General features: G+C 44.0%; 1 protein-coding gene across 3 annotated transcripts in view; it reads right to left on the bottom strand.

The window, feature by feature from the left end:
- Nucleotides 1–106: 106 nt before the first annotated feature.
- Nucleotides 107–27,744, bottom strand: part of LOC110984687 (DNA polymerase zeta catalytic subunit-like) — a 50,229-nt gene continuing 22,591 nt past the window's right edge. For 2 of the 3 annotated variants that reach the window (XM_087146386.1, XM_022245109.2), the window contains exons 15-36: nt 21,792–27,645; nt 20,441–21,299; nt 19,806–19,925; nt 19,462–19,618; nt 19,076–19,247; nt 18,468–18,583; nt 17,266–17,384; nt 16,981–17,102; nt 16,638–16,779; nt 15,678–15,760; nt 15,075–15,236; nt 14,179–14,322; nt 12,936–13,005; nt 11,494–11,601; nt 11,018–11,127; nt 10,284–10,398; nt 9,601–9,738; nt 8,942–9,132; nt 8,094–8,220; nt 7,256–7,423; nt 6,546–6,707; nt 107–4,836 (exon numbers count right to left, since the gene is read on the bottom strand). In XM_087146386.1, coding sequence (XP_087002512.1) covers nt 4,693–4,836; nt 6,546–6,707; nt 7,256–7,423; nt 8,094–8,220; nt 8,942–9,132; nt 9,601–9,738; nt 10,284–10,398; nt 11,018–11,127; nt 11,494–11,601; nt 12,936–13,005; nt 14,179–14,322; nt 15,075–15,236; nt 15,678–15,760; nt 16,638–16,779; nt 16,981–17,102; nt 17,266–17,384; nt 18,468–18,583; nt 19,076–19,247; nt 19,462–19,618; nt 19,806–19,925; nt 20,441–21,299; nt 21,792–27,645 — 9,383 coding nt within the window. In that variant the 3' untranslated portion in view covers nt 107–4,692. Of the gene's footprint in view, nt 4,837–6,545; nt 6,708–7,255; nt 7,424–8,093; nt 8,221–8,941; nt 9,133–9,600; nt 9,739–10,283; nt 10,399–11,017; nt 11,128–11,493; nt 11,602–12,935; nt 13,006–14,178; nt 14,323–15,074; nt 15,237–15,677; nt 15,761–16,637; nt 16,780–16,966; nt 17,103–17,265; nt 17,385–18,467; nt 18,584–19,075; nt 19,248–19,461; nt 19,619–19,805; nt 19,926–20,440; nt 21,300–21,791; nt 27,646–27,744 lie in introns of those variants that run through there. The other variant, XM_087146387.1, reaches the window with a different exon arrangement.

The raw sequence follows: 27,744 nt of genomic DNA, 5'->3' as shown, positions 1-27,744 counted from the left end.
CGCGATCAAGGAAACAGAAAACAAATATGAGTGTGAGATGCGTGCTTGTGATGTGAGACGCAACAGATAAAACCAAGACTTCAAAGAACACATACTCAGCATCCGGTTCAGATCAAAGCAATCTTTACCACTTCAGATCAAAGTGATATTTTATTTCTTGATTAACAAACTAAACAAAGACCCATGAGCAATCACAACATTCAATGACAATTGAAATTAAACATAGAAACTGAGATGCTGTTTGATCAAATCTACTCTGAGCTGTCATGAATTTCACGTTCCAATAAGCTGCCTTTTCTGATGTAACGGTAAGTATTATTTGGCTAGTTTCTGCAAAGAACGCAAGCAACAGTGTCAGGCGACCAGCATCTCAGAAACTGACACGCACCTTCGATTAAACAAAAAAATGAAAATGCAACAGAGAGAAACATTAACTTTTACTGGAATCATGCAAAACCATGTGCCTCTAAGAGTGCATAGATGTGGTGTCAGGAATGAGAAATACGCATAATTATAAAAATTTGCTGAAGCTGATCAAACAGGTTCCTTGTCCTTTGCATAACTGTGATTTCAGGTGCCATGTCACGTTGGCACTTGAAAAATTTCAGATATCAGAGAAAAAAAAGCTTGTAACCAAATACATATATTTTACATTTGAATAACTACTGCAAAGTGTCAGAATGATAAATGTCTAGTGCCTCAATACTTAACAAAATCCCTGGACCCAAAAACACCAAGATATGATTAAAAGCTTTTTAAAAATGCAATGCAAATTTCACTCCCACTTGAATTCATACTTATGTGACATAAAATATAAACCAGTTGATATATGCTATCTACATGTTTCAGTTTCTGTGCATTGTCATCCTTTTGAAGGCTTTATGGTAAAATGACTTATTCGGGAAGGAAATCTACACAGAATATCAACAGGGGTGATTAATTAATGTCACTTTTTTAAAACCTTACAGGGGGGTGGGGTTTACACCATGTCTGGGTCCAAGCCATGCCATGGCCACAAGTGTATAAAGCCTCATGTCTCAACACCTGACCATAAAATTCCTGTATTGGCACGAGTCAGCTACATGTGGACTTGTTAAATTCTGCAACCCCTCTCGTACCCGATATCTTTTTAAGGCACTGTGTTTTTTCACACAAGAACATGGTCTAACTTAAGTTTACTAAATGTATCAGCCATGCCTTGGACTTTATCAAATGACCTCCCCTCCACAGGCAAGTATCACAGACACCTGAATCTCCCTGCTACAGTGCCGTGGCCCACTGCAAAGGCGCTACTGTGCACATTCCGATGAAAATGTCGCTATGTAATCTACCAGGCACGTGCACAAATCAATGAACACACCATAAGCGACATGTTCTTCACTACAGTAGCCCAAAAGAGTAGGAAGGCACAGTCACACACTGGTCCTTCTTAAACACAGTTAGAATCTCTCCTGAAAGGTGGTTATGCTTTCAGTCTTGGCTTTTTTGGCACATAAATGTGACCTTTCTTGTCACAGAATGGTCTCAATAATTTTCGTATTATACATAAGAACTTTTCAATTACAAATCTAAACTTTTCCCCCACGTTGTAAAATATCCACATCAATACAAAACATCACATTAGGGCTTTTTTCCTTCTAAAATACGGTACAATGTCAATTAATTACTGTGGCTTTTATATGGAGAACCTGATAGTCTCGCATGTCGGACATAAACGAAGGAAAAAAGAAATCTGGTGAAACATGACTTTATAAATATACAATACGTTTTACACATCACAACCATCACCCAAGGAAGATAGAAATATATAATTTGTAATCTGTTACAAATACAATATGGCTGCATCCGAATCTCTTGTCTAGAAGCTAGGTCTTGGTATTCACTCCATTGGAAATGCATGGAGACGCGCAGACAATAGACCTAGCCGTAGCTCTAGAAGCCCGTTTCGGACACGGCCTATGATTACTGTACTACACACACAAACCGTCAAAGAAAACAATGTGTAGATTACAACTACATGTACGGCATGTACATGTCTGTGGTCAGGATGGTGGAGTGTGAACCACACTTACAATGACTAACAAGACTGAATCCAACACGTCGGCTGGGTAACAGCCCCTGAAACACAAAGTGATATCAGGCAGCCGGAACCACTGTACAAGGACAAGGTTAAATCTATGCTATCACGAGACAAACATTCCAAACCAAACAAAAAACTGAGTGCATAGATAGTACGCCCTTTGCCAGTTTGTTACCATAATCTAACACCGTGTTTGATTTGGTCTGTCATCTGTCGAGGCCTCATTGACATGAGTGTCAAGCAAACGACAGTTCACAGATATTCTGGTTATGCAGTGCCACCATGGTTGCTGCTAGGACAGCATCCACTCACAGCATGTGCACATGCTTACAGGTATTCCTTTCTTTCTGTGTACTTTGAGAAAACTCAGTGGAATTACTTATTTTTCTTAAAGTGCAAAAAATCTTTCAAGCTGGATTTTTGTTGGTTTCCTTTACTGTTCTTTTGCTATCGGTACAATACCCGCGACTCCAAAAATGTCTCTGAACCCGTTTCTTCAGGGAGGAGAAAACCGTGCGGGGACCTGCCTTGGTCCACACGAGGTTTGTGTAACCTCCATAATGAACTCCCGTTATGTTCTCAGGTCTACACAAAGATGGCAAGGTTGGCACACACTTATCTAACCCCGTCAAACTCATACAAGCTGCCCTCAGTGAGCTTCCGTGTCTTTTGTATCTGTTCACATACATGTGATACCAGTGCGTCCGCGTACATGTACTGTACAATGTTTGCTGCTGGGCATAGATGTGTACACAGACGATTTAGAGTGGTTACGATTCTTGCCACTGACCCACCAGAGTGAGTTAGCCGCAGCTGCAAACAGCAAAATGGCCGTGAAGGAGGACACGGCTTGCCACTGATGATACTACGACAGGCATAAAATGTCAGAGTAAACAAATAAATTTACAGCCTTTCATGATTCTACCTACAGGTACATGCAAATAACAAAACAGAATTTGTCCAATTACGCAGCACCATGTGAACAATGCATGCAGATTTGGCAATGAGTACAGTGTATACGTAAGCATTTAATGAGTGCTATAATTTCTTAATTATGGTAACTACAATGCCGACACTGTGCTTTCCCTGGTGTTTTTAAATTATGTTTATTTTTTTTATGTTTTGCCATTTCTTATTTGTAAGAAGAGCTCACTTTGATCACTTCTAAAGTTGGGCGAACTCTTGGAATGTGTATGCGACCGACTTACCGTCAGGAATTCTCTGTACAAGAACAAAGTGAAAGTTCACAAACATGGCAAAGTTGTTAAATGTTAACATTTCCACACACAAGATTTGGTCCTGTTTAAACATTCATAAAATGAGCATGTCCTTCAAAAGTCTCTCTAAACTATTTGTTCTAAATTAAGAACACTGATTGTCTGAAAGCATAGGTAAATAAATAATGCGTTAAAGGCATATTGTTTTCCATCTCTCAGCTTGAATTTCAACCTTTTTCAAACAGACAATTCTGCTCTAGACCTACCTGAAGCTAGTACTCATTAGGAACTTGCGTAGACTCTGTATAAATAGGGAAAATTCATCAGTGCGTTCTTGAATAACTCTTCCCCCAATTAGAATTGTGGATCACAAAAATCAAAGCACCGGGCAATCAAAAACTTCATGAAAATACTTGGAAAAAGTTTGCATTTCAAAGGTGTAGGCACTATTTGGATATGAAAAATGCATACCTCAAACAATTTTATTCTGTACATAAAATCAGTCACAGTTGCCCGAAATGAGTGTTATTCTTGCATACTGTGCTCCAAATTCTTTTTTACAAAAACCACACACCTTTGTATTCACAATACAGTTAGTTTTGAAATTCATTGCTACAAGTGGAAATTTCTTGTCTGGAAAAACTTCCTGGGATCAACACGATCTCCCACAATTGTTTCCGTTTACATACTAGACAAAAAGTTAATGTATGTAATTTCTGGTTTGTCACAGCCATTTGGAGAGCAAACATGTAATTCCAGAAATTAGGGGTCCAGGTTTTTCGTGTCCCTGTTACATGCAAAGTTCAGAACAGACTTTCTAATTTCCAACAGTGGTGAATTAATGCAAATTACCTGCCAAACAAATAGTAATAGTTTGAAATCAATTCCGGTGATATTTCCATGTCAAATAACAAAGGTCACATGGGACACAAAAATGTCACACTTTTGGACCCCTAATTTCTAGAATTACCTAAATGAGATTGGCTCTACTGCAAACCTAACATAATGTACATGACTTCTGCTCGCACATCATTAACCAACTAGAAGGAGTCTTGCAGACACTATTACGGGTGAGAGATGTGCCCCTGATACTTCAGGAGTACTCACACTGATTGGTCAAAAATCATATTAGTACTTGTCTCCTAGAAGAGAAACGCTCCTTTCTTTTGCATATGGCAGGTCAGTTTAGTATGTACATGTACATGATCCCTAAATGAGAATAATAAATGTGTCTGATTGGATAAAAGTCTCTATATTACGTGATATCTTCTATCGACAGACCAATCCTAGTAGCCCTCCTGTACAAGCCAGGGCAGTAAAAGCTCTTCTGGTAGAACACACCTGATTGGACAGTAACTCCAGACCAAGCCAAATCCCAAAGAAGTTGACAAATCCTCACAGGCTGTCTAAGAGCTGCTGGTAGTTTGTAGCCTGGCCAAGCTGTCTGGCCAGCTTGTTGGTCTTGAACATGATCGGGCAGTCCAGGGAGACGCAGCTGGCCGAGTCTTGCTCTCTGAAGTTGCAGCAGCTGGCGCAAATCTGAAAAAAAGAAGCAAATCCACAAAAGGATAGGTATAGGATTTTTCCTATACAATAGTTGCTGTCAAACAAGCAAAATAATGGGGCAAAGTAACATAACTGTCATACAGAGTTGAAAGCCTAAATTATTGCACAGGAAATTCTCATAGTAAAAACCAGCAGAGCGCCAGTCACGGGTACATGTAACACACACTGCACCACACTGTCATTGGTAACCTCCTTTGCCTATGAATAGTACTACCCTGTAGTATTCATTCACAAAAAGATATTATTATCCCAACCCCAAATACACCCCTCAAGCAGGCAAGCGAATCAATGGGGTAAAAAAAAGAACTCCAAATTTGGCTTCTTAGTTAATTTTGGACCAACCAGTGCATCTTCTTCAATGCAAATACACAGGCCCCTTGAATCCTGGGCATCTCAGAATTATTTTTTCTGATTATTTTTCTAATCACAGTTACTTCAGTGATAACAATTTTATCAGAAAGAGGGCCATGTCAGAGGATGCAATTAAATTAAGGTACAAGTTACTTCCAAAAGGAGTTGGGCCCCTTTTCTGTCTCAGTGGAGTGGTGAACAAAAACTTGCTGTCGGCAAGAAAAACATAAAGGTAACTGACATTTCTCTGGTTGTGTGGTGATTGTGTGAAAAGTAAATGATGTTAATGTGGTTTTTTGACAATGCCACCGCAACAATTTTGAGGCTGGAAGGAAAAAATACAGTTAAAGAATGGTTGACATACATATATGAATTGATTGATTCATTCAGCCAAAATAAACTGTCAGTGAACCTGTTATCTTAAATACATAAAGTGACCTCAACCACTTCCTGCCGGGGACTCCGGTACCGGACACGTATGCTTTATATGCGTGGCCGGGGTTTCCGAACTCGGACAAAGGGAACAGGGCCTTGTAACAAAAGACTGTACTCGGAACAAAAGACCAGGCTGCTGGGCCTTACCAACATTTTTTCACTTTCAAAAGAGGAGATAATCCAGCCTTGTTTTGAAACAGTATACCACAGTTAGGGACATTTAGAGCGAGTGGATTACCACCGCGGACAAAAGCGCTCCACCACCGCAGCAATGAGCCACACAGCACTGCTGCACGCTAATCTGGCCCCTATTGAAAAGAGGTCAGCAGCGCACTGAGCCAGGTTCGTGAACAAAAGAAAGTTATATAACACCGCACAATCTGGGCTCTTTTTACAAGGCTGCACGCCTGGCTGAAATACTCAGACGTCAATAGATTTTGTCTGTCAGGCTAGAGGGGCCACCAGACAGTCCTTTGTTTGGATGAAAGGGTCAAGTAAATGAAGATAGGAATTTCTAAAGCATTTTGAAAACAGAAAAAAATGATAAATATCCTGCCCCAGCATCATCCACATTGATAAATGCCACTGGCAGCAAGTGGTTAAGGCCGGTCCATACTTCAGTGAAACCAATGTGAGGTTACGAAACTTTTGCATGGAGTTTTCCTTGAATTGGAACATGGCAACTTTTATGCATTCACAGCATGTACATTTGATCTGAAGTCACAAAATCAGGTTTGTGTTCGCTCTTGCTCCAAGTACATGTATAAGCTGGCCTTTTAGCATGGAGATTTGATCCAACCATTGGCAGGAAGGCAGGCTTTGGAAAAAACACAATGACCCATTCTGCAAGGTTTTGCAAAGAATTCCTAATCCCCAAGTGATGAGCAGCTACCAACCTTGGCCATGCCCTGCTGGACCAACTGCCACTGTTGCACCTGACTCATGAGGGCGGTAGCCGTGACCTGACCTTTGGCCTTGCAGTCGCTGCACAGGGTCTCCTTGGTTACCTTCTCGCAGACCACGCAGTTGAGGCTGGCAAAGTACTGTGAGATGGTGCCCTGGGGAGCAGGAAGACAAAGCAGGTTCTTGAAAGAGTCCTCGCAGGTACCGGGTACAAGTGTTGAAATTGGGGCATTTTTTGAGAACTTGCATAAGTGTATAAGTAGAGGACATCAGATTCAAGTCGAATGTTTAGGAAAAAACCTGGTGCTTTGGTCTGAATGTACAAAAACATTCAAGCTGTATATCCACTCTAAAATACAACCAAAAATCAACAAGGACAGTCAACTTGAATGCTCTTAAGTATCACAATTTTTGGGTGTTGGGCACTGCTATGCGGCACCCTAAATAATCTTTTTATTCATGTATGGGCCGGTAGGGAATGTTCTTTGAGGAATTTGTTTTGTTTCAAAAAATTTTCAAAACTGTCTGAAATTTTCCAAACCCATTCTCATTGATTCATTTGGGGAAAAAAAAAAGATGTACAAATTGCCTTGTAATATCACGCACATCTTGCAATAGTCAGTGATGGCTACCAGACATTCAATATCTACTGTACATCAAGGGAATAGCCAAGTCAGGGAACCAGACTTAGATGGTAACTGACCTTCTTTCCCGGTGTCCCCGGCTGGTGGTGTGCGCTGACCCTATGCCACCTGGGCAGCTCCTGGTACCACTGCATGGTGTCCACCCCCAGCAGGCAGAAGACCCGGTTGAGGGTGGGTACCAGCTGGCGGGTCAGGTAGTAGGTGGTATTCAGCCGCAGGCCAGGATCCTGTCATTGGGGAGGAAAACAACTGTGTATAATATGACCCAGTGAAACCCAACAAAAGAAACCAAGAGGTTCACCAACTTTTTCCAAACCGGGACAATCTGTCATGTTCTTGTCCAGAGCCTCCAACAAGGTCAGAGAAGCCGATACCTTAAGAAGGCCAGGAATTAGCCCAACATTTTGAATGAACAGGCTTGGAATCAGGCTTTTGACTGAAAGAAACTGGCATCCCTGGACTGAGGTGAACCTTACAGCAGCGCACCTTGCTCTTTCGTTCAAACCACCAAATGCTCAGTCCAAGCAGACTGTCAGCTTAACATCATGTGCACCTCTGACACAGGTAATTCTACAAATTGTAACAAAACCCAAAGTAAAGTTTGCCTACACAATTCCTTGACAACTGTTGCTTTACAAGATAATATTGTCCAGTGTCAAGGTATTCGCATGTTGCCAAAATATTTCTTTGGGGGAGGGTATGGACTTTTTGTAACATGCAACTGTTCCATGAAGGTTCTACTTCCCCTCCAGCAACGGCTGTGTCATAATCTGCAATAATCAAGCTGGCAAAATATAAATCTGGCAATCTCTCTCTTTTTTTTGGGGGGGGGCCAATTATCAGACATCCAGGTATCCTCTCGTAGCCCTAAATCAAGGTTTTTCCATTTTTCTTTACCTGTAAGACTTGGTTGGGGGTGCGTACAAGCTGGATTAGGGGCAAGCCTGGGCTTCCATGAACGATGACGTAGGGGACACGTTGACCAACGCGAGGCTCAGCTCGGCGATCCACTGAAAGGAGCCGCCTGATGATGCAAGGCGGAGAATAAAAAAATGATGGCACTAGATAAGAAAGCAAAGTCTACCTAACTGCCGTTCAGCACTTGAGAAGATGAAGCCCTATTGTCTTTCTGTGGGAGGGGGAGGGGCAAAATGGCAATGGAAGGAGTGGGAAGTAGTCTCAATGACCAATGTGCATGGAGTACATTTCAGTTTTTGAAAGATCTGCACTAATGAAACGATCTGAAGTTGTAAAAATGTCTTCCGATAAACCCCAAAATGGGCTGCCTTTTGGCCTTCTCACCACTGGAAGGAGGGGAGACATACTTTGCATTTCCAAAAACCTTGGTTTGGGAATCTTGACCAACCTTTTTTCAAACCCAGCATATATATATGGGCATCCCTCGTGAGTACATCACTGAAGTCTCAATAAACGGCCAGAGTTTTTTGTTGTTACGGTCACTTATAGGTCACATTTTTCACACCTGTTAACCAGTCCGCTGGGCGCGTGTCAACGGGAAAAGTTAATAACGTTTTTTACCAACCTGTCTTGACAAAATAAACTTTTCTCAAACGGACATGCATGATTATCCCAAAATTGGCGTCAAAGTGAACACAAGACATCAGTGAAATAACTCCTGAAGGCTTGCCACAATCAAACAAATGCATAACGACGATATCAAAGACAATGTAAAGGGGTCATTCTGCCAGACTCTCCCAAGCATGCATTCCAACAGCCCGCCCCACCTGCTGATTTCCAGGGCTGGCACGCACGCTCCAGGCCGGTAGGTGTGTCGGCCCCGGTACTCCTTGGCAAAGATCAGGTCCTGCAGGCTGGCCTGTCCGTCTAGGATCTTTTGGAACTGTCGCTGGACATACTGCTTGATCTGCGACACGTCCCGCGTGGTGAAGAGAATCTTCAGGGCCTTCTCTAGAATCTAGAAGAGGGAAAAAACACAAATTACAGCGAACTGAAATACTTAATCCAATTTCCAGCAGTGTGACACAGTCTTCTACACAATGCAACAGATTTTTTAAACGAGTGTCAAACCTTGAAGAGAAGTCCCATTTCAATATGCTGTCCTTTTGACAATCCGTCCTCTTTGACATTACTTGATGATTGTTTTGGGGATCTAGAATAAAACCCCCAGATCTTCTCAGAATAAACATATGTCATTGGCAATAACTGGAAAATCTTCCAAGTTGAAATGTGTTGAACCTTCACAAATTTGCAGAGTTTCAGCTTTTATGCCAAGTGAGAATTTGTCCTTAGAAATATTTCAGCGATATTTTCTTTAGTAATCAGCAACCAAACTCAAAAAATCCAACAAGCACTCTCTCTAGAAGCCACGCTTCCTCTTTTCTTGGGGGAAGCAGGGTTGGTAGGAGGGTCGGGGACAGTCTACCTTGCCGACTGCAGGGCAGGAGTCCCTGCGCACTGTCTCGATGCCCTTGGCGTCAAAGTCCGGCTCCACCTGGTCAGGCGACTCGTAGCTGTAGCCAACATAGCGCTTCTTGGATTGCAGAACACAAGGGTGATAAACCTACGAAGTACCAAAAAGTGATGAACCTGGAATCAGGGAACTGAGTTTAGTTTCACTCCGATGAATATTTCCTATGTTTGTAGCATCTGAGACATCAGTGTGCCTAAAAATCAGACACCATTTCCGAACACGGGCAGTATTCATGCGAGTAGAACGTACTCCTGGTAAACTTCAAAATGACGTTGGAATAGAGCAGGCTGTAACAACTGAAGAACACATGTGTGAGCCTTGACATAAAATTATGCTTGCAGGTCATGCCAGAAGATGTTAGACTGGATGGTCTGACATCAGACCACATCAGACCATCTCCCACTGTCCAATGAGAATTACTTGTAATATGACTCCTAAGGAATTCTGTGCTGTCTCCTGGAGGTATTCCTCACTTGGTCATGAGCATGAACATAATAAGACAACACTCGAGATCTTCATCCTATGCCACAGATCTTACACAGGTGACCTTACAGCACTGACACTGGAAATGGGAACAAAATGGGCAAGTACCCCAGAAGCATTCACATAGAAACTAATAATAAAATTCAACGTACCTTTTCCAGCTTGAGTTTGACCGGCTTAGGGTTGGCTGCGGTGACAGCATCTCGGATTTCTCTTCCGACTTCAAAGGCGCGCTCCTTGCTTGCTCCTTCCACCAGCACAAACATACTGTAGACAAGGAGGAGCAGCACACGGAATCTGTACTTTCATGTGTCCCATTTTAACATTGCCACACCACACAATTTCAGCGACTTAAGGATTTTACAGCCTTTTAAAAGTACCTGAAGGAATCCTATGGCAATTCCATGAGGAATACTGTAAGAGCTTCTCAGGAAGCCCACAACAGTCCCACAGCAATCCTTTGACCTTCCCAAAGGAATCCTATGGCAATTCCAAGGGGAATACTATAAGAGCTTCTCAGGAAGCCCACGGCAGTCCCACAGCAATCCTTTGACCTTCCCAAAGAAATCCTATGGCAATTCCAAGGGGAATACTATAAGAGCTTCTCAGGAAGCCCACGGCAGTCCCACAGCAATCCTTTGACCTTCCCACAGCAATGCTATCGCAGTGCCAAGACAGACTAAAGCAGTCCAACAGTAATTCTATGGCAGTTCCACAGGAATCCTACGGCAGTCCCATTGCAAAGCTTAAGTCGGTATCAACCACATACAATATCGACGGTGCTTATATCACAGGAATCTCATGGTGGTCCCACTCAACTACAATGGCAGTTTCAACTGAACTCCTACGGTATTAAAGGAGTCAGTTGCCAGTTAGTTGCACCCACCTGTCGGTATCGCCATAAACCACCCTAGCTCCCCATTTCTTTGTGGTCTCTACCATATGGATGGCTCTCTCCAGCGTCTCTCGACTCTTCCTAACCACACTGTCCCCGACCTATCAGGAAGAAACAGGAGGAAAGCCATTTTGAAAACACCTCCACTCTGTGGAAATGATGCAGTCTTCAAGAAATCTTCTCCTGTTAAAGATACGCCTATGAGACACTCATCGAGTCAAGGAATAAGTTCAGGGTTTGTGCATGACAGTTGAGAGGTAACAGTTTAAATATCCTTGAAATCTCCCACTGATTTTAGCTCTGAGAAAGAAATTAGTACACACAAAACAGTGGGAATCACACAACTTGACAGGAAAGCAGATCCCTGTTCATAAGAAGTGAGTTCCAGCACTTTTAAAACCGTATCAATTCAAGCCTGACGGTTCTGCGTAATGCAGACCATCTGTTGGGGTTGGACTCGGACCTACCTCGATGCAAGGCATGCGACCGGAGAAGTTGGCCGATGTGTAGCCATAGGTGACGTTAGCAATCAGCTTGAGGGCTAATTGGCGGTTGTCTAACATGCGATGTAATGACTACGAAGCAACAAGAACAAATCAACTGACAGGTTTATCACCTAATAACACAGAGATAAGCCAGGTAAACACGTAAACATAAAATGCATTTGTATCAGTTAACACAGTATTTGGTTAATACTTTCACATTTAATTTTTGGGGAGGCCATTTCCCCCCGAACAGGTGGGTAAGAATATAACTGACCACTCCTGGCTTGAAATAAACTTGTTGGGGTCATTACAAAGAGTGGTCAAAAGACTGAGGGAGTGACATCATTCGGGCAGGTACTACACTCATTGGCATCCTCATCTATTTGAGATGCACTTCATTTTGGCAGATCACAACATCCTATTGGCTGAAGAGGCTTTTAACCTGCGATTGGCACCACTCTAGTTGTGGCTTTTATAATTCCCTTCTTGCTGGCTCTTAACAGAAACACTGGCTGCCCCCTCGGGCATGTGAGTGACCAGAAGAGGTTCAGTTACAGTCCCTCGGCTGCACAAACACGTGTTAGTGGCCTCACTGCCAGTACATGCATGTATATGCACACACCATGCATCTCTGGTCACAAGATTAGTCTAGGAGTAATCAGTCCAAGACAGAGGCCAGAAACCTGTCTGCCACGATAACAGTTGGTTGTGGAAGACAAGAAAGAGGCCAGAAACCTGTCTGCCACGCTAACAGTTGGTTGTGGAAGACAAGAAAGTGGTCAGAAACCTGTCTGCCACGATAACAGTTGGTTGTGGAAGACAAGAAAGTGGCCAGAAACCTGTCTGCCATGATAACAGTTGGTTGTGAAGGACAAGAAAGTGGCCAGAAACCTGTCTGCCACGATAACAGTTGGTTGTGGAAGACAAGAAAGTGGCCAGAAACCTGTCTGCCACGATAACAGTTGGTTGTGGAAGACAAGAAAGTGGCCAGAAACCTGTCTGCCACAATAACAGTTGGTTGTGAAGGACAAGAAAGTGGCCAGAAACCTGTCTGCCATGATAACAGTTGGTTGTGAAGGACAAGAAAGCCTCCTCTTGGCAAGGGCTTTATCTACAACTCAAGGACACTTCACGCTTCGTGCAACAAGAATGCTTTGGATCCTAGCTCCAGCATCCAGTGTGAAGTGAGCTCTGGGAAAAAATCCCCCTATTAAACCCTAAACGACCCAAACCTGTCAAAAGCTAACATCACATTCTTTTGAGTTGGAGGACTGTAGACTAGATGCACCAATGCTTTCACGGGACTTGAGACCCTGATTTTGGTCCGTAAGCACAAAGAATGGGCCAAAGACGGTAATGACATTTGCCATGGTTGAGTGAGGTTCCTGAACAAAACAGCTAGCGGGTTAAGAATGAAGTCTTACCTTGTCATCTTTGAAGTCTTTGAGAGCCTTCTTGACGATGACACGAAGCTTGAGGATTTGCTCCAGCATCCTGCACGGACAGAAAAATGCGTAAAGGGAAATAAGAAATCCACACAAAGACAGACTATCAGGAATACACCAGAAACAAATGTTGAGAGCTAAAATGTTACAAATCTGCTGCGGTGTTCGTGTTGCCGGTGATCTCAGGTGTGTCTGTAAACATCAAATGGAAACTTTAAAAAGGGAACAACAAAAACTGAGCATGCAAAATCTAAGCAGTCCAAACAAAACTGTGATACAATGTAAACATTAGTCTTTGGCTGCCCCCGGCCAAGCCAAGTTTACTTTGGAATCAAACATGGTGTCATCTCTTCTGCTGTGGAAAAACTTTCATCAATGGGCTCTTTGGTTCAAAAGATCAAAAGACAAGAAAAACGTGATGTCGTGAATTTTTATTATGAGATGCACTATCAACACAAAAAAGAGTGATTATGCCATTTTACATCACAATCGTTTCTATGAAAAAACAAACAAACTATGTCATTTTAACCACTTCCTGCCGGGGATTCCGGTAATACAGCCTTGTTTTGAAACAGTATACCACGGTTTGGGGCATTTAGAGCGAGCGGATTACCACCGGGGACAAAAGCGCTCCACCACTGCAGCGATGAGCCATACAGCACTGCTGCACACTAATCTGGCCTCTATTGAAAAGAGGTCAGCAGCGCACTGTGCCAGGTTCGTGAACAAAAGACAGTTGTATAACATCGCACAATCTGGGCTCTTTTTACAAGGCTGCAGGCCTGGCTGAAATACTCAGGCGTCAATAGATTTTGTCTGTCAGGTTAGAGGGGCCACCAGACAGTCCTTCACGTGTTTGTAAGTGTCCAGTAAATGAAGATAGGAATTTTTGAAGAATTTTGAAACACAAAAAAATGATAAATATCCCAGCCCAGCATCATCAACATTGATAATTGCCCCGGCAGGAAGTGGTTAAAGGTCGGTTCATACTTGATTGACGTATCAGATTAAATATTCATGGTGCATATTCATAAAAGTTGAACACGTTTCAATTCCAGGAAATCTGCTGCTAATCTTTTGTGACATCAAATTAACTTGCTTTTTCATTTGAATGATGTATGAGGCAGGTTTAAACACTCATGTTAGCTTTTAATGACATGTCAAAATATTTGATGGATACGATGTACAAAGATTTTACACCGGCTTAGGTGGGTTCACTTACGTGGGCAACACACCGCGGCGCACACTGGGCTTGACAAACACAACACCGTTAGGGGAGATGTTCAGGCTGTCAGACTGGAGGAGCTTCTTGAGTTGGGAGGTGGTGACAGACAGGGAGCCACATCCAAGGACATACTCCCCACCACTTGGCAAAAAAAAAAGGAATCCTGTGAAATACAGTTGGAATCACACCAGCACAATTTCCTTTTGTCTAATGACACATGGGGCCCGTTCGTTTCACACGGATCTGGTTTCTCCATCAGTGATCCCTGTAAAAAGCTGATGCGCTTTATCCATCAAGTGGGTTCTGGTGTCGGTGAATCAGCACCGGATCACTGATCGCAATCCGGATCCATGTGAAACAAACAGCCCCACAGACCACAGCCTGATGATTAACATTTTAGTTGTAGAATCGGCACTGTGTTCTGGAGGTGGCTGGTTCAAATCCCTCTCCAGGCAAAGTCTTTGTTCATCTTTATAATCATTTTCTCGGACAGCTTAGATGATTACTTGAAACAAAATTACAAAAGATGCTTACCATGGTTTACATCATGAAAAGAACATGTGGTTTGCCCACCCCCAATGACACAACACTAGAAGTTTTCATTTAGTTATGGGGGCGAGGGGCAAGTAAAGGTAGATATGTTTTGGAAATGGGGCACGAGAAATAAGGTTGATAATTTACTATAAGTCAATTTAAAAAGAAAAATTCAAAATCTTTCTTTCTCAAGGTTTTTCATTTTATGGTCAGACCCATTTGCAGATTATCCCATTTTGCTTCATTTTCTTCTCTTTTCTATGAAAACCAACATTTTCTGTGGTGGCACCAAGCCGGGGGTGGCGTCATCCCTTGCCGTAAATAGCTGAATGTACTGATAAAACACGGCATGGTCTTACTTGGCAATGTGCTCCAAGCGTCCGAGGCAAGTCGAGTAGCAGTAGTTGTAGGCAATCATCACGGTCGGGTAGAGGGACTGGAAATCCAGCACGATGACGGGGTCCTGGTAGAATCTGGACTCGGGCTCCATGACCAAAGGAATACACTCGGGGGCCTTCATTCTAGGAAAGCAGTGCATGATACACATCACATAATGGTTGCATCTATGGTATCTATTTCTGGTCTAAACGACGACAACATTTGAGGATACCTGGCCGAAACAGCACTGGATGGCTCTCGTGACTCGGCCTCCATGTGAAGAGTCCAACTGATGCAGTGGTACTTTCCTAACCTTTCAACTCTGTGACCCGGGTTCGGATCTCACCAAGGCAAACATGCGGGTTGGGATTTCACTCCCTGATTCTGTAGGCTTTACCCACAAAATCATTCACCCAAGGTTTTCTTTCAACCACTTAAACTGAACACTTCACCTCTCTACAAGTGTTTTTAAGGTTTGAGAGCTGCAGGTAATGGCCACTTAGGGGTGGAATCCTTCATTTCAGCACCAGAAACAATTCAATCTTAAGTAACAACATATTACTGTATGTATGACTTTATTTTACCTTGACCGCTGCTGGACACTGGGGGACAGGGCAACATAGTTCTGTGGCTTTGCGGTCCTCAGCATCATTGACTCAACACGGAACTGTAATCCCAAAACCGGAAAGGAAAACAATTTAATCTTAGCAGAATGCTAACATTCTCGGTGTGTAATTTGCTTTGAAGATAAGGACCAAGTTTTAAAAAAATGGAATACAAAGCTCGAGTTTTGGTAGCGTGGCTTTAACATGGGCATTCTTGCTACACGTACATCTTGGATGGGATAGGATGATCCGACAAAACTGGTGATAATTCAGGTCTGATAAAGGTAACTTACGGTAGGACCAAAAAGGATTGTTAGCATTACATTAAGACCTTGAAATTCCTAATAATGAATATGTAATTGCCCATGGCAAAACCACGCTGTTTTGGAATGAGTTAAGTGCCTATTACATGACAAAACAAAGCTTGACTGAAAAAAAGCTTGCAGGTACACCACATGGAATCTCTTTAATATAATTAAGTCGACTGTGCAAAGTTTCCTAAACATAGCCAGTACCCAAGGTCTCTGAGAGGGCGCGACCTCAGGATATTTTGACTTCCAAAATCTAAGGACTGGTAGTTCTGAGAGGAAACGGTGAGTGAGAACTCGATGTTTCAACCACGATGCCCTGGTCATCCTCAGGAGAGAGGACAACCAAAGCTTCAAATCTTATTTTCAAAAAAAGCTCATTTAAAGCCATAATTTAACCACTGTCTGTTCATTTTGTCTTTTTTAGAGAAAAGCGCTCCATTCTGGCACGAGGTGTCACAACTTGCTTGTACATTCAGTGATCTTACTTTGTTTTTTCTAACGTAATTACATGTGTTTCCAAATAATATAATGTAGAGTAAGATCTAACAATTTCATGAAATAACAACAGGGTTCAGGCTTGGAACATCAATGTCTTTGAACTTTTACAGTTTACAGAGCATGTTTTTACCTGCGAGCCTCGGGACAGTACAGAGTAGAACTGGAAACCAAAGACCCTGGCCAGCTCACTGGTCCGTCCAATCAGGTCTAGCTGCTGGAGGAGTTTGAGCGACCCACGGACACGGACCGAGTAGTACTCAATCACTCGCCACCTGGGAAAAGCCAGGTCAATAATCAATACTGCCGTCCTGGCAGAAACAAAAAAGTAATCGCTACAAGAAACTTGGTCGATTAAATCTTCCTATCAACATCTAGAACCGATGAGTGGCACATGAGCACACACGTGTAAGCAAAAACACATAAATAAGCTGTAATTAAAAGGTGAGATCCAGCATCTACCTTCAATAACAAACCTGAACAGTTGTGGGTTTCTGTGGTCAAACCAGTCCGACAGTTTGCGGTAGGAGAAGAGGGGAACGCGCTGATGTAGGACATGAAACGCCACATTCTCAAATGAGTAGTTAGTCAGTGCCACCTGAGGAATGATGGTAGTTTGACATTTAAATCAAGGAGTGGTGTTCCTCTGTAGATGGGAAAGGTTCTAGTCTACAATTATCTATCAACAGTTTGAAAACAAAAGTGTGTTTCAAGTAGAAGTCACCAATTAACTTTCGGCAGAGTGAAAAAACCTGTCGTACCTCATGCCGCATGAGGCGCCAGAGGTTTAATGTGATGCGGCCAGCGATGTTGATTTCTGATTGGTGGTCAGCTCCATATGCGTCACGCTCTGCTGAAAAGCTGCTCTCTTTTTTTAATTCTGAAGGCAAACAAGAGAGGAGTGGCTGAACAAGTCGGTCAAGGTAGGTGCAAGACTCTCCATCTGCCTCTGCATATTAAGGGTTTGAATTCCACCAAGACTGATGGGTGGACAGGAAAAATTTCATTTCCTCCTGGATTCCATAGGCTTATCAAAAAATTACACACTGGTGGTTTCATCCTGCCTATGACAACTGAACTCCAAGGTTCATTCAAACTTCTAAAGTTCTGGGCTAATGTGAAGTGTACTTTTGAGGTATACCCAGGTTGTGATAACCAGAAAGAGATAAACAGTAGATGGAAACAGTTGCTGAGAATGATTTCAAGTTTCCACGGTTGAGTATTAAACACTTTGTAGATGCCACTTGGCAACCAGATCTCTTGTCGACATTTAAACAAGTTCAAGTTGGTCATCTTCATGACACTGCAAATACTAAGCAAGCCCTCATAATTACTTGGGAGAATTTTTCTATTCCTATTGGTCGGTAAGCGTCACATTTGATAATGCCCACTGAGAAGTGATAATGCCCATTGTGTAAATCACGCACTGGGTGTACAGGAAAATGAAAGTAAAGTTTAGAACAAAATTGTTGGAAATCCATCATATGTTGATTTCTTTTGACTCTGAATAAAAAGGTATTAATGAATGGGAATAAATACGTGCTTGGCCAGTCTTAAATTTAATGTCCTTGCTCAGAAGAACGCTAATAATGCCCTTTCCTGCGGCTCGGGTTTTAGTCGCGTCCATTATCCAGAGCTGGTCTCAAACACACATTAAAGACCAGCCAAACACATATTTATTCCCTTATTATAAACCATGGCACTGCAAACTGCAAACTAACAAGAGTGATGTGATGATACACACTGCAGAAGTTAGACGGCTGGTCATTCCAAAACTCATTCTAACAAGCAAAATACCTTTGAGAAAATCACAGCCTTGAGAAAAATTCTGACAGAGTCAGAATTGAGACCCTCTAAACTTTTACAAATGAAAAATGTCTTTGTTCTTTGAAATCCAACCCATGCGTTGGCTCTTGGAGAGCATGAAACGTTCTTTCAACTTCTTACTCATTGATTCAATTACCTGGCAACCTTGAGATCTTTGTGCAGAGGTCCATGTCTAGGAACGCAGCTCGCTCAAGCAAGAATCCCCAGGAATGCTGCTGTATTTCGTAGCCGACCAAGATGTCTGGGTCATGCCTGACCAAGAGAAAAACAAAATAGCAGAAAGCTACTGTACTGTGTGCCTCCCTGCGTTATAAACACTCTCTCTTCTAAACCCTTTGAAATCCCAACAAATGTTGGAGGAGTTTGCAGGAATGGGCAAAGATGGGTCCCAGCCGTTCTTTTTTATGGGGTTATATGTACACATAGCTGCAAAGAGTGACTCGGGTAACAAGATTTGGACGGCCTGTGGGATAGATTACCTGTTGCATTCCCAAACAGTCATGAGTCCAGCAAGAGATATATATTATAGATAGAGATATATAATATTTTTTATATCGCAAATGTACATAATATATGTGGAATTTCTTGTTTGCTCAGTGGAGGGAAGACAAACAAACAAACAAACAAACAAACACCCCAACAAACAAACAAACAACCCAACACCCCAACAAACACCCCCCCAACAAACAAACAAACAACCCAACAAACACCCCAACAAACAAACAAACAAACAGTGATCCTCACGTTCTAACAATAGCCAAGATCTCATCCAGGAGGTCAGTCTCCGAGGCAACTGACGTGACGCGGATGTTGCTGATGCCCGCGTGGGCGAGAGAGTCCTGTGGATGGGATGAGGTAGATGGACCTGCGTTGCCATGGTTACTGTCATCAACGATTATGACACTGTGAATGAGGGCTGGATTTAGAAGCAATGGAAGAGAATGTACAAATCAACTGAGAGAAAAGGTGAAGGAGACCGCCTTGGTTATTGAATAAGAGGCATTTGCCTGCAATGGCCTCAAATGCGAAAGGATAAACAACAAAAGCAAAAACAAGAAATGGAATATAAGATTAATAGAAACGCAAAGGTTTCAAAAGTTGTCTTTAAAAAACTGCAGATCACTATTTACCATCATCTTGCTGGCTGCAGCTTGCGCTGCCTTGCGGTGGTGTGTCGTGTTTGATGCTGTAAAACAAGGCCCGGATGGGATCGGATTCGGGGTCCGGGAGATAGTCCCGTCGGGTCCTCACGTGAAGCTCCAGGCTCATGATGGTGAGATGCTGAACCTAATTTGGGGACAGCCCAAACCGACATTTTCATTGTTAAAAGTCCCAGCTCAGACAGTCCTGAATCTAATTTTTGAATATAGCACAAGTTTTCTTCTGAAAAAAATGCTGTCATGCACAGAAATGACACTGGAGGAAAGTGGCATCGGGCATCAATGTTGTCAACAATCAATCCTGTCAAACCAACCTCATGCATTGTTTTGGCATCCTGCATATTCAGCTGTGGCATCTTGAAGCCACAGGTATTACTTGGCGTGGCTCCTTCAATTTGAGACATCTCCCCAGCTGGCTTGCCAATTCCAGAGCTCTGTAAAGTCAGGTTAGAATGAGGATCAGTTTTATTGCAATAGGAGGCACTACACATATTTGGTTTAGGGAAATACCAATACAAGACCAATGCTGTGAAAAAATGCAGTCAAATGCAGGAATGGTTCACATTCTCTTTCAACGAAACTTTAAACTTTACCAGATTTTCTCCAAGCTTTTTTTAGGGGGGGTAGTAGTAATAGGGAGACATTTCAACATTTTCACTTTTATCCTATTAAAGATTTCCTTATTCATGAGCCAAAGCATCATGTCATTCATCAGAACAGGACAGGCCTTGTGCGATGACATCAAAATAGTGCCCTCATGCATACCCTGATGAAAGCATTTTCTAAGAATTGAAAAATGACCACCTTCTTTTCACTTCCAACAAAAACAGATGGAAACATGCATGAAAACAAGCTGAGCTAAATATCCATTGTACATGTATTGATCCTTTAGATACCAGTGTTGTAACGGTACCAGTTAAAAACCTTTGCTCTTCCAGAATTCACTTACCTCTTTTGGAGTGAAGAGGAGAGTCTGTCTCATGCTGGATGATGACGGATGCCGCTGCCTGGATCCACCTGCTGAAGATGGTTGCATGGGTCGCTTCCATCCACTGATAGGGGTGACTGGTAGTTTGACCTCCACCGCCCCAGTGTCAATTCTCAGTGGTGTGCTGTGCTGAAGTTGGCTGTTGTTTCCCCTCCTGGCAAATGGCTCGGTCGGTGGTGTGCTGCCAGGGGGCTGGGAGCCGCTCTTGCTCCACAGGGTGGGGCTCGAAAACGGTGTGACTCGCAGTGGCGTGGAGATAGGTTTAGAAGGCGGCGGCGGGCAGTTCATTTCCCAGTGGGGTAAAGTAACCCTTGGTGTATGTAGCTGGGAGGCTGCTGTCCTGTCTTTGGATTGGAGATCAGTCTGTGGGCTAGCCATTACACTGTGTGAGTTATTCTGAGTAGAATGTGAGAGCCCTTCGGATAAAACTTGACTTGGGTGTTTTGAAGCCAGGAGATGAGGGGCAGGATGGGACCTACTTTCTTGTTTTTCAGCACGGCCCTCCCCCTCCGTTTCCTTGTTGTCGCCTCTCCTCTCCAGAGGGCCATTCTTGTCCTTCTCCTGCAGCCAGCTCTGGACTTGGGTGCGACTCGGGGGCACACGGCAGGGTGTGATCACAGCCTCCCCATCCCCGATCAGGGCGGCTCGCAGTGCTGGTTCAGGGGCCGTGATGCTGGGTGACAGCAAGGGGTGCGGGTCCAGGGCCATCAGGTTGGCTCGCCATTGGCCAAGACCTGTCTGGGTGAGTTGACTCTCTGCCTCAGGGAGGCGGGATGGGAGATTGCTCTGTACGTGACCATCGTCATGTACACCAGGTTTACTGTGATATAATAGACATTCCTCTTTGATTGCTTATTTCATTTTGTCAAATATGGTTCTCCAACATACACGTATGCAAGTAGAAATCAGACATCAGTGTAGTATTCCAGTCCATCACAAGTCCGTGCAAGTCCATTACTAGTCATTCAGTCTTAAGCCAATTCACCAGCTATTCAAATAAACTGTGACAAAAGCATTCTTTTATCATTGTTCACCCTGATAATTATGACTAGCCTTGTTAATGGACTCTAATACAACACTGACATGAAAGCCTAGTGCAGGGGTATTCTTTGGACAGCCAAGATTATTTTACTAAGTTTTCATCAAATAATAGTCATTTTGAGTTGCTGCTCTTTGTATTTATGATCAAATTTTGACCTTTCTCTTGCTTATTCTTCAATGCAAAATTTGTAGGAAAAATTCTAATGAATTTGGTGCTGAACAGTTTTGGTTACTTTAATACTGCAATAAGATATCATTTGGAAATTTGTACCTGGGATGGTGAACGTCATCAGGGTTTCTACAAAATGCCCTTTGATGGTACAGCTGAGGTAGGCCAAATTCTAGCAGTGAAGCCCGTACCATTTCTGCACTGGGTGGGGACTGTGCTGGAGTCCATATTTTGCTTTGCGTCTCTGGCGATGTTGTCGGGCGTGACATTGCAACTGCAGGGGAAGTGTGCCGAGTTTGACTCTCCCTGGAATCAGGGCATTGTAAAGAGGACGCAACTGGAGGTTTTTGGCAGACTGGGGCTGTTTGGGAGTCGCCAGCACTACCAAGAGAGGTCTGGTTTCGGACTGCCTTTGCATCATCTTTTGCCAGATGGGTGCTACAGGTTTGCTGGTGTACTGATTCAGACTGCTGACTGGGGACAGAAGTGACTGCCAAGAATTCTGGTCTGTCCTTTGTGCATGAGCGAGAATCTTGGTGCGAGGCAGACAACAGTGTCTGGTCTTTAATACTGATACATGTAGACATTGCAAGTGGATAACTCTCCTGACTTGGCTTGAAAGCATGACTGACAGCAATATTCTCTGCTGCACCACTTTCTAAGGGAGTGTCTAGCTGAAAATGGCGCTCCGACTTGACAGCACAATCTTCACCACTGGGAGATGGTGGTCGTCCAGGCTTTGCAGTGACAGGGGACTTTTCTACAGCTCTCAGATCAGTATGGGGATGTCCAAGGTAACCAGGATGTTGGGACTGCTCGAGCACTTTGCCAGTCTGGTGTGAGGAGCTCTGATGAGACAAGTCCAGGGCTCTGCTTTCTTCCTGAGACGTGTCAATCTCCATCGGCTCTACCTCCTCAGATGAGTCTGTATCTATTCCAATCCGTGGAGAGTGGGGTAAATCTGTCTCCGATGCAGATTCCACCTTTGCTTCAGATGTAGAGTTACGGGGCTTTTCAAAGGCATCATCTGTGGTGACATTTCCCAACTTTTTGACACCAGGTGATGGCAAGATGCTTGCCTTTGTGTTGTCCTCGATTGCCACTGGCTTTAGCCTGGCAGGGGACAGTGATTCTGAGTAAGAAGTGGGTTTCAATTGGGAAGGCATGCTGACCGGTGACGCATCATCCATGGCTATTGGTGAAGGGGTCTCTGGACACACTAGCTGTGAAAATGAGTCAGAATCGTCACTGTGGTTATCTGATTGGAGCTGTCCTCTTGTCAGATCTGTCCCTGAAATAACGAGGCCACTCTCGCTTACACCAGCAGCTGTGGATTCCTTCATTCCTGATTCACCAGAGCTGCTGAGCCCAAGGGAACATGTCTGGCTTCCTGATATCAAAGCAGATGTTGGATTTCTATCATCCATATGCTCACTGCTGGATGATAACAAACTTCTTTGCTGATTTAAGCCTGCTTCCTCCCCAATCATTGCACGTCCTCTACCAGAAGTGTCTTGAGACAAGTTAAGGGTGCTGGAGAATTCTCCTGATTCAGTGCGCTCGTCTGCCATCTCATGCACGGAACGTACCTTCTGTATTGCTTTCTGCTGATCTCGGCCAACCTTCTCTTGACTGTCCTCTGGGGATATGAGTTGATACCCTGATAAGGGGTGTCCCTCAGACTCTCTTGTTGGAGAGATGGACGGTACACGGCTGATGATCAGGGACATGTCTAGCGACAGCGACGCACCTGTGCTACTGGAGCTGTGTGACAAGTTACACATATCGTCACTCTCATCCCCCTCCTCCTCATTCCGGCTTGGAGATTGCCACATCCTCTGTGCAGGGGTGATGTCATCAGAAGAGGAACTAGGACTTAGGTCCATATCACTTGGACAGCCTTCATCACCTTGGACTTTTCTGTCCAGAGACGGGGATCCATGCTCTGTTTGAATGCTGGAACTTGTCTCAGAACCAAGGTCGGGCATTTTTGAAGGCAAATTTGAATCCAGGTCAGGTGTTTTGCTGTCTGAGTCAGTCGAGGACTTTTCCTGACAATCCAATTGTTTCCTTTGGGATATCTGGGCACGATTGTCACTGAAAGTTATATTATCATCTGGGTGACTACCATCTTGGGACCCCTCGGGAAAGTTTCCAGAAGAAGGATCTAATGATCCTGCTTTCTCGGCATCTTGGCCAGGGGACGATGCATCAGTATCCTCCACAGTCAATGTACTACCATCAAGGCAGACACCTTCAGAAGAAGTCATTTCGTCGCTTGAATTCTGAACTAAGGTCTGGTTCATTGGTGAGTCTAATGATACCGGCACATCCTTGAAATCATTTGTTCCAGACCTGGCATGACCTTTGACCTCTACAGCAGACGCCATACCATCAGTTGCTTCTTTAAAATCCTGACTAAGTCCTGCAGAACTAGAAGCTATGGTTTTCTCTTGAGGACAGACACCTTCACCAACTTGAGTCTTACATTCTTCAGACACCTTTGTGACAACATCAGCTTCCTCTGATGCCACACGTGAGCTGGGTGAGTTCAAGTCAGCAGAGACTTCTTGCTTTGTTTGGACTGGGCAGTGGTCCAGAGTTTTGGCTGTGCTTGCCCTCTCAAAGAGTGGGCTTTCTTGGCTGCCAGCTTCAGAGCTGTACGAGTCCTTAGCTCCGTCGATAGGAGGTGAGCTCCTACCTATGGTAAATCTGTTACCAACCCTTTCAGGGCAAAGAGTTTCGACAACACTTTGACCATCATCTGTAGTAACAGTTTGGGTTTGTTCTTTTTTAGTACCCTGTGTCTTATGTTGGTCATTTTCCATCTCATCTTCTGACCTGCCATCAAAAAGTTTACTTCTTGCCCAGTCCATTTCATTCAAATTGTCAGTATTGCACATTTGTTTAAACTCTGGACCTCTTCCACCATTAGAGGACCTGGAGTTTGAGGTTATCAGCTGCTTGTAGTTCGTTTTATTTCCTTCCTGCGATTCATATGTCTGTAACTTCCCCTCCTTCTTGGAATCTTCCACTTTCTTCTTCTTAGACCCTTTCATATCATCAGTCAGCTTCATTCGTTTCCCTGGCTCCTGTTCCTGACAAGTTCTGTGGCGTGGAGCTGTCTCAGGAACATCTTCCATAGGTTGTTGAGATCTTGCTGAGCTGTCCTTTTCAACAGATGGCGACCAACACCTAGGTGGCGAGCCCTCTTTTTCCTTTCTTTGGGGAGAAAAGTATCCAAGATTCCACATGGCATCCCGGTAGAGTGCAGGCTCACTGGTGGCATCATGGACTTCGGAGCGGTGCCCGTTTACAGCAGTCGGAATTGGTTTGGGTCTGGACCGAGCCCGGTGCTGTTCACTCGTGGAAACACTTGTGGACAATGGGCTAACAGTCTTAGATTGGTGGGTTGTGGGCCTGGAGTCTGGTGTCTCAATCAGCGAGCTGTGACTAGTGGCAATGATCATGGATGGTTTGGCTGATATGGTTGGTACTCGGCTAGTGTTGTGCTTTCCACTACATCTAGACATGGTGGGCATGCGGTCAAGAAGACTGGTGCTATGCTTTGCACTGCTACTGAATACGTTTTGCTTCAGTTCAATGTGGGTGGTGTGCTCTGAACTTATGACAGATGGAATAGCTACTGGTTCCCTGTGACTAGTAGTGTGTTTTTCACCAGTGCTTGATGTACATGTATTCTGCACTGGATCAGCAAGGCTGGTTCTTTGCCTTTTACCTTTATTTAGCATTGAGTCAATGGTGAATGACAACTGCTGCTTGGATCTGGGCGAGGGGCAACTTTTACCATCTTCAGCCTGCGGGAAATGTGATTTTGTAAGTTTGGACTTGTTTTTGCTTCCTAAAGGTCGTCCTCTTTTCCGTGGAGGGCTCCACGGCTGCTCCCCGGCTGCTTGATCTCTAGGTAGATGATATGAATCACTATATTTTGGAGTATTCTCAACTCTAGGTGATTCTGACTTGGTATGCCAATTCGCTTGTTTCTTCTGGTGCTGGCCCTCAGAATTCTGTTGGTAAACCTCTACAGAGTCCTCTTCATCGGACCAACACATGATGTCAAACCCGACATCCGGAAAGCCATCATCATAGCTGACTCTCTCTTTCTTACGCAAGCCATAAGTTCTGCCATACATCATGGGGTCAAACTCATTCGGCCCCAACTGGCTGCTCTTTCGCTTGTAGTGGGTCCGCCTCTCCGACCAATCATCACTGCTGTCACTCCCTTGCCGTTTCCGGGTGCCTGGACTGCTCTTCTTGATCTGCTGGGTAGAAGCTGCAGGTTCAGAATGGGCAGTCGAACTGCTGCTGCTCTGACCCCGAGATGAACCAACTTCCAGGACAGGACCAGGCTGCATGGCGACTGGTCCAACTTTGCCAGTATTTCCACTTGGTGGAGTAGCTGAGGTGGATGAAGCAAGTGTGCAAGTTTCTGAGCCAAGAGGATGCAGGGCTGAGCTAAGTAGGGGTTCTGAGCTTTTCACAGATGTGTCTGCTTCGTCATGTTCTTCAGCAGCCAAACTGAGCTTATTAAAAGTTCTTGAGAGCATTCTGTACCTTTTAACATCTCTCTTTGAGTAAAGCTTGCTGTGTGGGGCTTTCCTACTTAACTTTTTCTTCTTATCCGAGGAAATCAATCTTTTGTAGTACTTCTCCTGCAGCATGGCCTTTGTCTTGGTAGTGACTGTCTTTTTTTCATTCAGCTGAGCTGGACATGTATCACTCACACATGCCATTTTCTCCAAGATGGGCATTTGCAGCTTGTTTTCCACTACTGCAAGTTGAGCTGGTGAAATCAAGCATGGAGGTTCATTAGCAATTTCAAATCCATCTTGTTTTGGTTTTTCTTTGACCATTACCTTGCCTTCTGTCTCCAACACTACATCATGGTGCTTTCGAGGACGACCACGCTTCATTTTTTGAGGCAGACCACTGTCACACTTTTGAGGAGAGCTGTTAAGAAGGTGTACATTTTTCTGTTTGGACACTTTCTGGATCTGGTCCATGAAGAACTGCTCATCCATAAACTTTCTTGGGGGTACAATCCTCCTTGAAAAGCTGCTTCGACGATGTGAGACAGCTTTCAGATTGTCCTTCCGTATCTGTTCCAGTTGTTGCTGTGGTAAGCTGGTACCCGAGAAGGCAATTCTTCCTTTGAAGTCGGTCTGGATGGGGCACTTAATGAGCATGACAACAGGGTTCCATGTGGAGTCCTTCTTCACATCATCCAGATTTGAGTATCCTTTGAGTTCCTTACATCCCTCAAAGTGGACTGCATCTGAACTAGAAGGCACCTTAAGTAGTTCTGGCACTGATGACTTTGCTCGGGGAGGGGGAGCAGTATTAGTGTCAGAAGTGGGATCTGTTACGAAAGGAGCTTTATCCTCTGTAACACTTTCCCCTGAGCATCCATTTGCAGTACTCTTCAACTGAGTGGTACTTTCTGCCACATGTCCTTTTAAGGATTTTTTCTGGACAGCTTGCGGAATCTTTAACATCTTGTCCCGTGCAAGCTCTGCCAACCACTGTGCTTGCAAAGAAGCTCCACCCAATGAGATGCTGTCCTGCCTAGTTTGAAGACTGGCCTTCAATGCCACAGTTGGTCCGGCATCTATGGCAGGGGCCCCAAGTCGATTCACTATCGTGGGGGGCATTCTGGTTCTCTTCTGATGGCCCTGCTTCAATTTGTCATCATCCAGGTTTCTGACTTGCTGAAAGACAGCTTTCTGAATTTGGACAGTCTCAGCAGGTGTCAGATCAGCATGTCCCTGAGCCTTCTCCGGACTTGTCAGGAGTAGCTTCTTATTGGCATAGGTTTTGATCTCAGGGGGAAATGGGCTTTGAGCTGTGGAACTGCTTCCCAGTGGGTTTGGATGCAAACTGTAAGCTACCTTTGGGAGGTGGCGTTTCAGACCGAGGTTCTTCTTCCTTGTCGGTGCTGGAGAGAAGAATCAATCAAGGATTGTGAATTAGTCACTGAGGCACTTAAAGCAGTCGCTTCAGGGGTTTAACCCACAAAAAGGGGGAAAATATTCTC

This window comes from Acanthaster planci, linkage group LG15, assembly GCF_054643075.1.
Source record: "Acanthaster planci isolate LZ-2023a linkage group LG15, COTS_SCS, whole genome shotgun sequence".
Lineage (NCBI taxonomy): Eukaryota > Metazoa > Echinodermata > Asteroidea > Valvatida > Acanthasteridae > Acanthaster > Acanthaster planci.
Note: the sequence above shows the minus strand (reverse complement) of the source record. Positions and strands in the feature narration are given on the sequence as shown.